This window comes from Cetorhinus maximus, chromosome 24 (genome assembly GCF_964194155.1).
Source record: "Cetorhinus maximus chromosome 24, sCetMax3.hap1.1, whole genome shotgun sequence".
Taxonomy (NCBI): domain Eukaryota; kingdom Metazoa; phylum Chordata; class Chondrichthyes; order Lamniformes; family Cetorhinidae; genus Cetorhinus; species Cetorhinus maximus.
Genome location: NC_135902.1, coordinates 49295940 through 49311740, shown reverse-complemented (window position 1 = coordinate 49311740; position 15801 = coordinate 49295940). Strand labels below are relative to the sequence as shown.

At 43.3% G+C, this 15801-nt stretch overlaps 1 protein-coding gene across 2 annotated transcripts in view; it reads right to left on the bottom strand.

Moving 5' to 3' along the window:
* Positions 1-15801, bottom strand: part of LOC144699883 (centrosomal protein of 95 kDa-like) — a 57472-nt gene that overhangs the window by 12191 nt on the left and 29480 nt on the right. For both annotated transcript variants that reach the window (XM_078571226.1, XM_078571228.1), the window contains 4 exons: positions 12639-12736; positions 7217-7407; positions 4926-5067; positions 127-241 (listed from right to left, as the gene is read on the bottom strand). In XM_078571226.1, coding sequence (XP_078427352.1) covers positions 127-241; positions 4926-5067; positions 7217-7407; positions 12639-12736 — 546 coding nt within the window. The remainder of the gene's footprint in view (positions 1-126; positions 242-4925; positions 5068-7216; positions 7408-12638; positions 12737-15801) is intronic.

Below are 15801 nucleotides of genomic sequence, written 5' to 3'. Positions count from 1 at the left end.
CATTCTATTAAATGAACCCCTCAGCTCTGCTGGACCAAGCTTCAAGTATCTATTCTAAATCCCTAGCAGCTTGGTCCTGCCCCAGAAGCTTATTTAAAATGCAGTTCAACAGGCTCAAACTCTCACCAGGCAACTGTTGAATTCTTCTATATTCAGTGATGCTGTCACTGTGTTGAGACAATTTATCTTCTTCCTTGCAATTATGAGCTTCATTCTTGTCACCCAGGGCTTGTTTCAACATCTGTTAAATGATAAGACCAGTCAATTAATAGCTCTACCGACCATCACTTCTAAGAATCATAGGATCATTGAATGATATAAATGGAGGAGGCAACCATTTGATCTATTGCGTCTGTTCTTTAAAAAGAGCGAACTAATGAGTTCCACTCCCCTGCATTCCCCCACCCCCCAGTGCTACACTTTTTTCCCTTCAAATAAATATCCAATTACATATTGAAAGTTATTGTTCAATCTGCTGCCATCAACCTTATAAGCAGTGCATCCTAGATCATAACTCACTGCATTAAGAAAAAAACCACTATCCTCACATCTACTTCTGATAATTACCTTAAATCTGTTGTCCATGGTTACTAACCCTTCTGCTTCTGGAAACGGTTTCTCCTTATTTATTCTATCAAAACCTTTTGTAGTTTTGAACTTATATCACAATTCCCCTTAACCTGATCATTGTGAACCCTAGCTTCTCTAGTCTCTCACATAACTGAATTCTATCATCCTTGGTTGGCAAATTTGAGTGCAAAAACAATAGGGCAGTAATAGTTGGAGATTTCAACTATCCTAATGTCAACTGGATATGAATAGTGTGAAGGGCACAGAGGGCACAAAGTTCTTGAACTACATTCAAAGAACTTTTTAAGCCAGCATGTAACAAGCCTAACAAGAGGGGGTGCAGCTCTAGATTTAGTTTTAGGAAATGAAGCATTGGGAGACTATTTTGGAGATAGTGACCATAATAGAGTTAGAACTAGCATCATTATGGAAAAGGACAAAGATAGAACAGGAGTGAAAGGTCTAAATTGAAGAGGTGGTGGGGGGGGGGGGGGGGGAGGGGGAGAGAGAGAATGGAGGAAGACAAATGTTCCAAAGCGATGAAAGTGGACTGAATACAGGTAGTAGAGGGAAAGCGTCAAATCAGTGGGAGGCATTCAAAAGTGCGATTCTATGGACAGGGTAGACATGTCTCCATAAAGAAAAAGGGTTGTACAGCCAAATCTAGAGCCCCCTGGTTATCCAGAAGCATAGAGGAAGATAAAGCAGAAAAAGAAAGCTTATGACCGTCACAAAAAGTTTAATACTGTAGAAAGTACAGGAGTGAAGTAAAAAAGGAAATTAGGAAGGCAAAGAGGATATGAAAAAATATTGGCTGGTAAAACCAAAGAAAATCCAAATATGTTTTACCAGTACATTGTTGAGTGCAAGAGAATAATTAAGGAAAGGGTAGGGCCTATCAGAGATGTACATGATACTTGTGGGTTGATGCAGAAGATGTAGGCAGGGTTCTCAATGAGTACTTTGTCTTTACTTAGGGGAGGGATGATGCAGACATGCTAGCTAAAGAGGAGGAGTGTGAAATATTAGATTCATTACTTAATGAAAGAGGAAGTACTGGAAGGACTGACATCCTTGAAATGTGGATAAATCACCAGGGCCAATTGGCTTACACCAAGACTGTTAAAAGGAAGCCAAGGAGGAAGTAGCGAATGTTCTAAAGGATCATTTATCAATCCTCACCAGATACAAGCGAGGTACCAGATTGGAGGTCTGCGGACATTGTACAATTATTTTAAAAGAGTGTGAGGGATAGGCCAGAAAATTATAGGTCAGTTAGTCTGACTTCGGTGGTGGGCAAATTGTTGGAATAAATTCTGAGGGACAGGATAAACTGTCACTTAGAAAGGCACGGATTAATCAGGGATAGTCAGCATGGTTTTGTTAGGAGAAGATCATGTCTTACTAATTTCAAATTTTTTGAGTAAGTAACAAGGAGGATTGATGAGAGTAGTGCAGTGGATGTTGTCTACATAAATTTTTGTAAGGCATTTGACAAGGCCCCACATGGCAGACTGGTCAGAAAAAACAAGATCCCATGAAAAACAAAAGGAGGAGAGTTGGATCCAAAATTGGCTCAGCGACAAGAAACATAAGGTAATGGTTGATGGATGTTTTTGCGAATGGAAAGCGATTTCCAGTGGCATTCCACGGGGCTGAGTGTTAGGCCCTTGCTGTTTATATTTCTCGATCATGCCTCCCACAAAAATTGGCCATGTAGTTGATAATGAAGAGGATCTCTGTTGTCTCCAGAATTATATCAATGTCTGGGTTGAGTGGGTGGAAAAGTGGCAAATGGAATTCTATCTGGAAAAGTGAGGAGTAATGAATTTGGGGAGGGAAAGCAAAGCAAAGGAATACTTAATAAACAGGAGGATATTGAGAGGGGTTGAGGAAGCGAGAGACCTTGGAATTCATGTCCACAGGTCACTGCAGGTGGATAAGGTGGTAAAGAAAACATATGGAATGCTTTCCTTTATTGGATGAAGCATTAAACACAAAAGCAGGGATGTAATGCAGGAACTGTATAAAACGCTGGTTAGGCCGCAACTGGAATTGTGTACAGAGTTCTGGTCACATTACAGGAAGGACATAATTGCTCTGGAGAGAGTAGATATTGACAAGAATGTTGCCAGGGCTGGAAAATTGCAGCTATGAGGAAAGATTGGATAGGCTAGGGTTGTTTTCCTTGGAACAGAAGAGGCCGAGGGGTGACCTAATTGAGGTGTACAAAATTAAGAGGCCTAGGTAGGGTAGACAGGAAAGACCCGTTTTCCCTAGGGGGCACAGATTTAAGGTGATTGGTAGAAGGATTAGAAGGGATATGAGGAAAAACATTTTCACCCAGGGGATAGTGGGCATCTGGAATTCACTGGCCAAATTGATGGTTGAGGCTGAAACGCTCAACTAATTTAAAAAGGTACCTCAATCTGCACCTGAAGTGCTGTAACCTGCAAGGCTATGGACTAGGTGCTGGAAAATGGGATTAAAGTGAGCAGCTAGTTTATTTTTTTTGGCTGGCGCAGACAATGGGCTGAATGGCCTCTTTCTGCACTGTAACTTTATGGTTCTATGGTATCATTCTGGTAAATCTCCTCTACACCTCCTAGGTGTGGACATCCTACCTAAAGTGTAGTGCCCAGAATAGGTTACACTACTACAGCTGAGGCCTAACCAGTGATTTATAAGGACTTAGCATAACTTCCCTCACTTTTACATACGAACATACAGATTAGGAACAGAAGTAGGCCACTCAGCCCAAGGCTGCTCTGCCATTCCATAAGATCATGGTTGATCTGATTGTAACCTCAACTCCATGTTCCCACATACGCCCGACAACCTTTCACTCCCCCCTTGCTTATCAAGAATTTACCTACCTCTGCCTTAAAAATATTCAAACTCTGCTTCCACCACCTTTTGAGGAAGAGAGTTCCAAAGACTCACGACCTTCAGAAAAAAATTCTCATCTCCGTCTTAAATGGGTGACCCCTTACTTTTAAGCAGTGACCCCAATTCTAGATTCTCCCACAAGCGGAAACATCCTTTCAACGTCCACTCAGTCTAGACCCCTCAGGATCTTTTATGTTTCAATCAAGTCACTGCTTACTCTTCTAAACTCCAGCAGATACAAGCCTAGCCTGTCCAACCTTTCCTTGTAAGGCAACCCTCCCTTTCCAAGTATTAGTCTAGTAAACCTTCTCTGAACTGCTTCCAGTGTATTTACATCCTTCCTTAAATAAGGAGACCAATACTGTACATGGTACAGGCAGTTCTCGGACTTAGGATACAATTAATTCCTGAAAACTGTGTCTTAAGTCGAAACATCATAACTAGGAACCAATTTTCCCATAAGAACAATGTTATAAATGGGGGATTGATTTCTGAACCAAAACCAGATACCTTATTTTCACCAAAATAACCCAGAATATCGTACTTAATCAATTACAGATGAGTAATTTAGCAACATGAATGTATTTTTGTAAATAATCATATTAACATAAAAAAATCAGAACAGCAACTGAGTCGATGCACATGTATGAACATTTGAACTTGTTCGTTGGCGTGGTGTAAAGTCAAAACGGTGTCAATTTATAAAAGTCATTAAGTGCCATATGTCATAACTCAAACATCATAAAGTTGAGGACTGCCTGTACTCCAGATGTGGTCTCACCAATGCCTTGTATAACTGAAACATAAACTCCCTACTTTTGTATTCGATTCACCTCGCAATAAATGATAACATTCTATTAGCTTTCCTAATTAGTTGCTGCACCTGCATACTACCCTTTTGTGATTCATGTGCTAAGACACCCAGATCCCTCTGCATCCTCTCACCATTTAGATAATATGCTTCTTTTTTGGCAGGAAGAGTAAAATGGACAATTTCACATTTTCATATTTTGTACTACACTTAGAAGGCCAAGGATCCTATATGTATGCTTTCTTGCCAATTTCAGCTTCTGACACATGACACACACACACACACACAATTCTCTGGACATCAGTGTCAGGCATTAGCCATTTCAGTATTAAGATAAAGAAGGTTTTTTGGAACAAAAAAAAAAGCAAGCAGCAGCTTTACTTGATTTCCCATTTAGTGCTCCCCACCCACCTCTTTTCATCAGAATGACAGGACTGCCCCTGCCACAATCAGCACAGACGGTGCCAGTGGAGCTTCTGTGGAATATGGACACAGGTGTCATTCTTGCTACCCAACATTTCAAATTGGAACCTGACTCAAATGAACAGAGCTCACTGGCAGGACCATTATTTTTGTGTCAAATATCCAAAATTAATTAATTAATTTATCTGGTTAGTCACTAACTGTTGTAAGTGACAATACTCTACTCTCTTACCATATCAAGTTGGCACAGCTTTTGAGACAGCTTTTCAGACATCTCATGCAGCTCCTCTTCCGCTAGGATATCCCGTGCTCTTCTACGAGATAGAGGTTCATCTCTAAATGAACTGCTTACATCACCTTGGTCTTTACGATTACTACAGAAAGTGAAGTTGCCATTAGAAAAGATTGGAGATTGTAGCATTTTCATACATTCGCACAGGTCAATTTTAAACAGTTAAAACCAAACAACTGCTTTTTTCTCCTCATTCATTCATGGGATGTGGGCATCACTGGCTAGGCCAGGATTTATTGCCCATCCCTAATTGCTCTCGAGAAGCTGGAGGTGAGTTCCCTTCTTGAACTGCTGCAGTCCATGTGGTGTAGGTAAACCCATAGTGCTGTTAGGGAGGGTGTTCCAGGATTTTGAACCAATGATAGTGAAAGAACAGATATGTATTTCAAAGTCAGGGTTGTAAGTGGCTTGGAGGGGAACTTCCAGATGGTGGTGTTCCAATGTGTCTGCAGCCCTTGTCCTTCTAGATGGTAGTAGTCATGGGTTTGGAAGGTGCTGTCAAAGGAGCCTTAGTGAGTTCCTGCAGTACATTTTGTAGATGGTACACACTGCTGCCACTGTGCGTCGGTGGTGGAAGAAGTGAATGTTTGTGGATGGGGTACCAATCAACCAAGCTGCTTTGTCCTGGATGTTATCAAGCTGCTTGAGTGTTGTTGGGGCTGCACTCATCCAGGCAAGTGGAGAGTATTCCATCACACCCCCGACTTATGCCTTATAGATGTAGATGATGACAGGCTTTGGGGAGGCAGGAGGCGAGTTACTTGCCACAGGATTCTTAGCCTCTGACCTGCTTATGCAGCCAGTGTTTATATGGCTATTCCAGTTCAATTTCTGGTCGATGTTGATAATGGGGGATTCAGCGATGGTAATGCCATTGAATGTCAAGGGGTGATGGTCAGATTCTCTCTTGTTTGAGATGGTCATTGCCTGGCATTTATATTACTTGCCATCTGTCAGCCCAAGCCCGGATATTGTTCAGGTTATGCTGTTGGACATGGAGTGTTTCAGTATCTGAGGAGTTACGAATGGTGCTGAACATTGTGTAATCGTCAGCAAACATCCCCACTTCTAATCTTATGATGGAAGGGAGGTCATTAATGAAGCAGCTGAAGATAGTTAGGACTTGGACACTACCCTAAGGAACCCTTACAGTGATGTCCTGGAACTGAGATGATTGACCCCCAACAACCCTAACCATCTTCCTTTGCACTATGTATGATTCCAACCAGTAGAAAGTCTCCCCCTCCCCCCCGATTCCCACTGACTCGAGTTTTGCTAGGGTGCCACACTCAGTCACATGCTGCCTTGATGTCAAGGACAGCCACACTCACCTCACTTCTTGCGTTCAGTTCTTTTGTCCATGAGTGGCCCTGGCAGAACCCAAAGCATTTGGCTTTTTAGGGAAATGTTCTAGTCATCAAGACTAGGATGCCTGCAGTACTACAATTCTTTACTTTTTGCATCCAATATCACAATCAAATCCAGGTTAGATGCAGAGCAATGATTTTTCTATTGTGCCTTTAAGTTCTGACTAGACCCCAACCAGAAAGTCCCCTACCAAGCAATCCTTGTACAATCTGAGTTATTCAGTGGCCAAAATAAAAATGGTAGGTTTGTGTAATGCACAGAGAAAGCTCAATGTCTCTTCGTTTCACCCTTGCAATCTGGCTGGATTTGGTGGTAAGTGAATAGCAAACATTGTTCCAACTGAGATGCCACCTGTTTCTCTTCCCCATCCGACTTGTTTTTTTTTAAAAAGTGATTAAAAAGGTCAAAGCTATGACACTTGAAAGTATCTCCTGTAGCTCAGTGAGTAGCACTCACCCCGATATTAGGATTCAACCCCAATTCAGAGACTCAAGCACATATGCAGGTTGGCACTTCAGCATAGTACTGCGAGAGCATTGCTCTGTCTTTCAGACGAGATGCAAAACTGAGATCACTTCTGTCCACATGGGTGAACATAAAGATCTCATAGCACTATTTTGAAGAACAAGCGAGTTCTCCCAGTCCTACAACCAACATCGCTAAAATGGATCATGTAAATTAGCTGCCGCTGTTCCCTACTACAACTGTGACTACTCTTCAATAAGTACATTAGGTGGCTTTGAAGCACTTTGGGACAGCTGGAGATCATGATAAAGGTGCTACATATAAAAAGTGCAAGTATTTTTTTCCATATCGCCAGATAATTTACAATGCAGTTAACAAATACAGTAAATCAAACATACAATGAAAGGGAACGATCTTCACTCCTGAAGTCAGGCTGGTTGGATTCTAGTGTTGCTGAAGCCTCCCAATGACTTGTCTCGCCATGTTCCTCAGAAGCTGTATCCCATTGGTCAGTTTTACTCTGCATGGTCATAAATCGAATGTCTGGCTGGGTTTGAAAGGCAACTCTTTTCTGTACATTGCCCGAGTTCTGCAAGAGAGGGGAAAAAACCTCAATAGAATTTACTTACTACAACTATAGCCATGGTAAAACTGTTTGTGTTCTTCAATTTTAAACATAGGGGAATGAGGGCTGCACAGGGCCCTTAACCTCTCACTAGTCTGAAAGAAGTCCCATTCTTTAATCTAAGGTGTCAGGCCAGGTCATGGTAGCACCGCAGGGAAAATAAAAAGAGCAAAAAAAGTCAGATTCTAAATTCTCAGTGACCACAGTATTTGGCTTTTTATAATGATCAATATATGAAAAAGATGAGAAAAGACCAGAAGGCTAATTCAGTGCTTTTCCCCCCATCATTATATGAAGCACTAGCCTCTCTGACTACAAGCATCACAGATAGGGCATCCAGAGTTTGGCAACCAAGTTGATAAATAGGAAGAAACTAAAGGTACTAGTAATGCTAACTGCTGGACAGAAGCGAGGGAGAGAAGAAAAAGACCTGACCAATGTCAAAATTATTATTATTTTTTTTTAAAATGGGAAATTCACCCTGCACGTGTCAATCAAGAATATTCCAGACTATCAAAGTTGTTCATAATGCATCCCTCAGCTAATCTAACCATCAATCCTCCTTCGCCAGGAGACAAAGCTATTGGAAGACATGCAAAGAAAAGTAGAGTAGGCCAGCTTTAACTTTGGACCTAGTTCAATATCTCTAAATTCCTTCAGCAACATACAAGTGTACAGGATCAAAAAAGACTATTTCCTGCCATTAGACCAGTCACAAAGGCAATACAGGAGAGAAAAAGTACTGGGAACACTCATCAGGTCAGGCAGCATCTGTGGAAGGAGAAAGAGTTAACGTTTCAGGTCAATGACTTTTTGTCATAACTGAAAATGATTAGTGATATACTTAAGCAAGTGCAGACTCAGGGAAGGAAAGAACAAAGAAAAAAGGGAGGTGAGCAACATGGTGGAAAGCAAGAGAAATTAAATGACAAAAAGAGATGGTTTACACAAAGCAAAAATGGTGTTATGGGGACAAGTAAAAAAAACAGATGGATCCAGAGAAACTGTAAATTTCAACAGCAGAACTATTACCAGCACCTACTGTCAGGAAAAATGAGAGCAGTACGTTATAATCTGACATTGTTGGACTTAACATGGAGTCCAAAAGTTCATTAGGGGCGAAATCATTACCCCCCAGACAGCAGTGGGTCAGACGATAAGTCAGGAGCTGAAAAAAAGAGTTTTCTCAATGTTGTGAAATGATGTCGGGATCTTGCAGTCCTGGTGTGTCACCCATTTTGCATCTCAGTCAGGATTCAAATGAACACCTAATTGGAATATTCCTGCTCCGCCCCACACTGTCCAATTTCATGCAGGCTCAGAACACACCTGGACCAATGTGGCGTACGCAAATCAGGACTTATTTGGATGGACACCTGGAGCCTCGTGATGTTGGAGTCAGGAGCCACAGGTGCAGCCTTATGCAGCCAGTGGAGCCCCAGCCAAGTGGAGCGTCCAGCAGATGTACAGCTGCAGCAGGTGATGTTGGGTGAGAAGTGCCTTTGTTTGGGGAGAGGGGTGGTGAAGATGATGACGGTGAGGAGGGGCAGAAAGAGGCGGGGCAAATTTGGATGCTGAGGTGGGAGATGAAGTCTTGCAGGGACGTTGGATAGGTGCGGTGGGAAAATGGAATGGGAGCAATGGAAGGGCAGTGTGGAAAGAATGGAACCATGATCGGGGTGAGGGGAGGGTGCAGTTGGGTAAAGGGACCATGACGGGCGGGTAGGGGGTTTCAGCGGAAGAGGTCTGTGATATCAATTGAAGAATCCTTGGCGTGGGGAGGGGGTGGGGCAAGGCAAGGGAATTGGTGATGTGATCGAACATATACAGTTAAGGTAGGCAATGGTATACAGTAGGTTGTGGTGGCGAGGGTCCTGCGATGAGGGGAGAAAGGGTGGTTAGGGTTGTTGGCTTGTGGATCTTTGGGGTGAGCAGGACAAGGGTGGGCATTGGAACAGTGATGGAGGCAGGCTCTCTTCGGGGTGGTTGCCAATGACACTGAGCGGAGCGGGGAAAGTCAATGGTGATGGTGAGGGAGGGTAAAAAAAAAACTATTTGAGCAAGTTTCAAAAGGACATGCACACCATGGCTGCTCCAGACCTACCCAGTGCCTCGAAGTCAAGATATGGAAATGCTGGATGGGGAGTACAGTCATTGGGTGGACAGAACTGCAGGTCAGCTGAACCCCAACATGTCATTCAGACTTGGCAAAGGTGATTGTATCCTGTGAAGGGCAAAAGGAGCAGCATGCATCGGAGGCTTCTTGCATATGGCTCGCAAGGGCTATGGCAAAGGTTGATGCCTCCTTGCACATGCGGATTCTGGAGAGGCACAGGCAGGGTCTTCATTTGCACATTAAAGCATTAAAGCATCAACAGTGAAAAGACAGCAGACCTCCTTAAAGTGCAACTGTACATTAACAAATGTGCATCAACAATGAGCAATGATAGCATAACCATGCCACCATAGTGAGATCTATACTTCGTAACTTTACATTTCCTCCCACTGCGTCTAGGCACTCCACAGCAGGGGTAGAGGCAGCCTGTTCGCTACCATGCCCTGTGTCTTTGGTGACTTTGGTGGGCATCCTCTGGAACCAAGGCCTAGAGGGCCTCAGCTTAGATTGGGTCTCCTGCTGTGGGGAAGGTGCACCCTCTGTGGTCCCAAAGGGAAATTGGAACTGCCAGGCACCCTCAAAGAGTCTCAAGCGGAGGTCCTGGGGTGTCTGCCTCTCCCCCTCCCTTTGGGTGCCCTACATCCCTTCCCCTACTCCGAGGGAAAGGGGCACCTGAGGGAGGGCTACACTGATGGAGTGCAGGTCTGCACACATTCCAAGTAAAACTGGGCGTTCTGCATGACCAAGTGCTCCATGGTGTCCGTCAGCCTCCTCATGGAGGCTGCCCCTGCGAACATGTGTCTGTGAGGTGACCACCAGAGGGAGACACCCTTCCTGAACTAAATCTAGTACCCATCAGGGTGTGTCTCTCTAGGATGGTGGAACATGCAGGTGACTGTGGTGACAGCGCTACAGGTGTAATGTCTTTGTTGTCCTCATCCTCCTCTGCATGCTGGAGCTGGTGCTGGACTCTATTCGGGGTCAGGCTGCGTCCTCTTGAGAGAGAGAAGAGAGAGAGAGAGAGAGAGAGGGGGGGAGGGAGGAAAGAGATTGAGAGAGAGAAAGCAAGCAACTGCATGGGCTGCCTCCAACATGGCACCAAGCATGATCCTTAGGTTTCTATGTAAAGACAGTAAGAATGGTTCCTTATTGGATGGAGGCCGGACATGAACCTTGCCGTCTGCACATGAATGGTCCCAAACCTCCCCTGCTAGCTTGGCAGCCCGCTCTTTGAATGGAGCGAGGTGCTGGAGTTCAGCCATGCCCCCTCCCATCCCATCTCTCTCACACTTGTTGTGAGTTAACTTGCCCTGCACAAGGAAAGAGGGTTTGAGAGCAATTTAGGGTGCAGGTGGCATTCGCATGATGCCAGTCTTCATGAACAACCCACTGGCTGTGTGCCATGTGAAAGATGCACAAGGATTCTTTGGCAGCACCCTCCAGAGTGGTGAGCTTATGCAGATAGAAGGATAGAGGAAGCCGAAAGAGAAATGTCACCACTAGTGAAGGCTGCTGCCCTTTACACCAAACCCACCCTCCCCAGACAATACAAGTTCTCGATGTGGCATGGTCAATGGCCCGCAGTTGCCTCTCTACCTGCAGACTACCTGGACTGCAGTGGGGCTATGAGGCATTTGCACATTATGTTGGGACATGCTTTTATGCGTGGGCAGCACAGATGGTGACCTTGCCACTGAGGCCCATGTCCCCATACTCATTCAGTGATATGAGTATGTGGAGTAGAGGATTCACTTACCCTGGTGAAGCAGATGAGGTCATTCATCCTTTTCCTGCACTGCAGGGCTGTCCTCTGGTGAATGCAGTTAGCAATCACCACCTTGGCGACTACCTCCTATGCAGGGTTGGTGAGTCAGGCGGGCCTCCTCCTTCTATCCCTCGAGTAGAGGACTTCTCTCCTCAACTGCATTCAGCAATCGTTCCTGTGTTCTTTGGGTTCTGCATTCCACGTCCTGGTCCACAGTTAAGAGTGCGATAAAGTACTCTCTTTCCTGGTGCCTTTTTTAAAAAAAGGCAACCAGGTATGATGGCAGGGCACATGACTTCCTGCCCACCCCACTGCGAACAAAGTTGGGAAACCCCTGGCTGCATAACTAACGAGCCCAGCATTGTGGGATTCAACATGATTTCCCCACTGGGCTCCGCGGTAGACACTACTCACACTTCTTGTCCCTGCCACTTGACTTTGGCCAGGATTTACCGCTCCAGGTCTAAGTGTCTAATCACAAGATGAGATGCTGTTAGAGCTTGATTAGAACAGTGTATGGGGCAGAGGATGCCAGAGGTCAGAGTGAGTGAAATAGAGAATTAAAACAACCAACAGAAGCTCAGTGTCACACTTGCAAACTGAATAGAGTCATTCAGCAATGTTCACATTGTAGAGGACCCACATCAGTATTCTTTCCCAGTCCAAAAAGTACAGCTATGGTATGTCATTTATCTTTGATGCTCTGATAGTCCAGATTCCAAAAAACATTTATGATCTTCAACATCCTCCATTCCAACAGCCCCCCATCCTTCAGCAACCTCTGCATGAAGAAATTACATCTTAACTGCATAATCACCTTTTCTCATCTAAGTTTGAATTCATGTCTCCATGCCCTAGAAACTGAATTACTATTGAACATTTGTGGGATTTAGTTTATCCATTTCCTTAAAGACCTTAAATTACCTACAAAATAATGCTCTTCCTCCAGTATGAGCATCTTTGCTACCTTAGCCTTTCCCCATAATTCAGGTACCTAATCCCATTCATCAATTTAGTTTCCTTCATAGTATGTTCAAGACTAGAATACAGGTACAAAACACAGAATGGTATGCAGCACTCAGGTGTCGGGGGGGTGGGGGGTGGTTTGTACAAGGTTACTTAGTTCCTGAGATCTGCATTCCATCCCTAAAGCTGCAAACACTTAAATCAAAGCGTCAAAATACCTTGTGCTGGTATTACACTATACATATAATAAACTTAAATGTAATACACATACGCACACTTAGACAGTAAATTAGAGGTTTAAAAAAAGTTTTTAGAAAGTCCCAAAATATTAGAAGATGCAATACTAACTGCTACAGTAGTTCCTGCAGTGTTCTGTGATTCTTGATGCCTCTTTGTCCCATGTCCTGCAGATCCTGACTCCTGCAGAGTCACTACTTTTATGGCATCTACCAAAAAATAAATGCACATTAATTGGAATAAAGGTGCTTAAGAATTTAAAAGTACTTTGTGCAATTAAGCATCACTTGAAGATTCCACACCTCCACCTCCAACCCATAGCTCAGTTAGTAAATGGTTCATAGACAAAAAAAAATCCAAATTTGCCCTATGTTAGCTCATGGCAGTTCAGTTAATGGGAAAAACAGTACAGCTGGGTCCATATCCCAAGATAGAGATGTGCATTTATTAACAGCTCCCATTCATTATCAGCTCTGCCTGCTGGACGAGATTGTAAGGATAAACCTCAGCTAAGACCTTAACAGTTATAAAGCAGTCAGATCTCAGCACCTCACTGCTAGGCTTGTATGTGAGGAACAGCCACTTGGCTGAAGTGAGAGTTGCTGCTGCCTGTTAAATTTCACCCAATCACTGACTTCAGAAAACCAAATAGCAAATGTAAAATATGAGCATGCAGTGGCTACATTCTTCTCAATCTCATTTGGTTTCCCTGAAGCATGTATTAGCAGCAGAGACATTTTTGAGTGGACTGTTCAGGGTTATGCAAAGTACATCACATCATGCCAAGAAAGCTCTCTTTAGACTTTCCTTGCTCTATCACCAATCGAGTGTCTTTCAATAACAGTGCAGCCAAGCTCAGGAATTTGAGCAGTGTGCAAAAAGAGAATTGGTGTCTCACCACTCCACAGTACATGATGGCACTTTGCTCCACTGACTATAGCAGCGCGACAGTGGTCAAAGCCACTTATTTTGCTCCAGAAAGCAAGATCTGGTTATGTGAAAGCAATGGGTTGGGTTTGTAGGGTAAAACAAAAGAGAGGGCTCAAGGAATTAAAAAGATAAGCCCACTGCAACAAGCCAGGGGTTAGTAACAACACTGGACTTTAGTTCCATTCCCTCACCATCAAGAAACTATTTCAGGCACATTTTCACACCAAAAGCATAGAAAGGCAAAGATGAACAAGCTGACAATGATCTACAGCCTTTCAGGGCTTAACATCACAAAGCCCTTCACAGTCAATGAAGTACTCTTGAAGTATAGATACTGCTGTGATGTAGAGAGATTTCTTGCACAGCAAGATTTCACAAACAGGAGAAGTGGTGTGGCAAATGATCAGATAATATGATTTAGTGGTGCTGATAAATATTTCCCAAGACACAGAACTCCCCTGCTCTTTTTTACCCAAATAGTTACATGGCATCTTTTACATTCACTCAAGACATCAGCCAGGGCCTACAATTAATGTCTCATTCCCCCACCCTGCCAAAAAAAAAGAGGAACTTCTGACAGTGCAGCTCTCCTTCCTAAGTGTCAATCTAGGAGCATGTCATAAGATCATAAATTGGAGCAGGAGAAAACCATTTGGCCCCTCAAGCCAGCCCCACCATTCAATACGATCATGACTGATCTGATTGTGGCCTTAACTCCAACCTACCCATCTTAGCCCTTCACTCCCTTGTTGAGCAAAAATCTAACTCAGCCTTGAAAATATTCAATAACCCAGCCTCCACTGCTCTCTGGGAAAGAGAATTCTAAAGTCCAACAATCCTCAGAAAAAAAAACCCTCATCTGTCTTAAATGAGAGATCCCTTATTTTTAAAAATAGTGCTTCCTAGTTCTAGATTCCCTCAAAAAAAAAAAGGGCAAACATTTCCTAGCACCCACCCTGTCAAGTCCACTCAATCTTAAAACAAAAGCAAAATACCACAGATGCTGGAAATCTGAAGTGATAAAAAAAAATTCTAGAAATACTCAGCAGGTCTGGCAGCATCTATGGAGAGAAACAGAGTTAATGTTCAGGTCAAGATTACCTTTCATCAGAAGGGAAAAGTTTTAAACCAGTGGAAAGGGGGAGGGGTGGAAGAACAAGGGAAGATCTGTGATAGGGTGGAGGGCAGTGGAGATTAAATAACAAAAGACTTCACAATGCAGCACCCAAAGGGAGTGGTAATGGGTATAGTAAGAAACAAAAGGTTGTGTCCAAATGAGGTGTGAATGGCTACATAAAAACCATCTGAATGCAACATGAACAGATAAAGAAAGACAGACAAGACTAACCCAGCAAGTGAGAGAGAGAGAGAATAAAAACTAAACAAGGCACTCCACTAGTTACAGCTTGGCCAACCAGGAAAACAATCCATTTATCCTCTCTGCTTCCTGTTAGCTAACCAATCCTCTATCCATGCTAATACATCACCCCCAACACCAGGAGCTCATACCTTGTGTAGTAACCTTTTATGTGGCACCTTATTAAACGCCTTTTGGAAATCCAAATACACCACATTTACTGGCTCACAATTATCCATCCTGCTCGGTAAGTCCAATAAATTAGTCAAACACTTTCCCATTCACAAAACCACACTGACTCTGCCCAATCCCATCATGATTTTCTAACTGTCCTGCTAGTAATTCTGTAATAATGGATTCTAGCATTTTTCTCTATGACAGATGATAGGCTAAATGGCCTATTGTTTCTGGCTGTCACCTTCCTCTCTTGATTAGCATCAATCACTGGGACCTTTCCAGAATCCAGGGAATTTTGGAAGATTACAACCTATGCATCCACCCTTCTGCAACCACTTCTTTAAAAAACCCCAGGATGAAAACCCTAGGATCAAGTCCAGGGAACATGTCAGCCTTTAGCCCCATTAGTTTTCCCAGTACCTTTTCCCTAATGATCATGATTGTTCTCTCTTATTTTTCAACTGTAATTGGGCTGCTTTTTGTGCCTTCTACAGTGAAGACGGATACAAAATACTTGTTCAATGCTTCCACAATTTCTTTGTTGCCCATTAATTATTCCCCTACCTCAACTTATAAGGAAACAACACTCACTTTAGCTACTCTTTTTCTAAAACAGACAGTAAGAGTTTTTATTTTTCCAGCTAGCTTTCTCTCATGCTCTAATTGCTCCCTAATATTTTAGTCATTCTTTGCCTGTTCCTAAAAGTTTGTTAAATCTTCTGACCTACCATTAATCTTCGCAGTATTGTACGCATTCTTTCAATTTGATGCTTATCTTCAACATCCTTAGTTAGCCATGGATGGTGCACC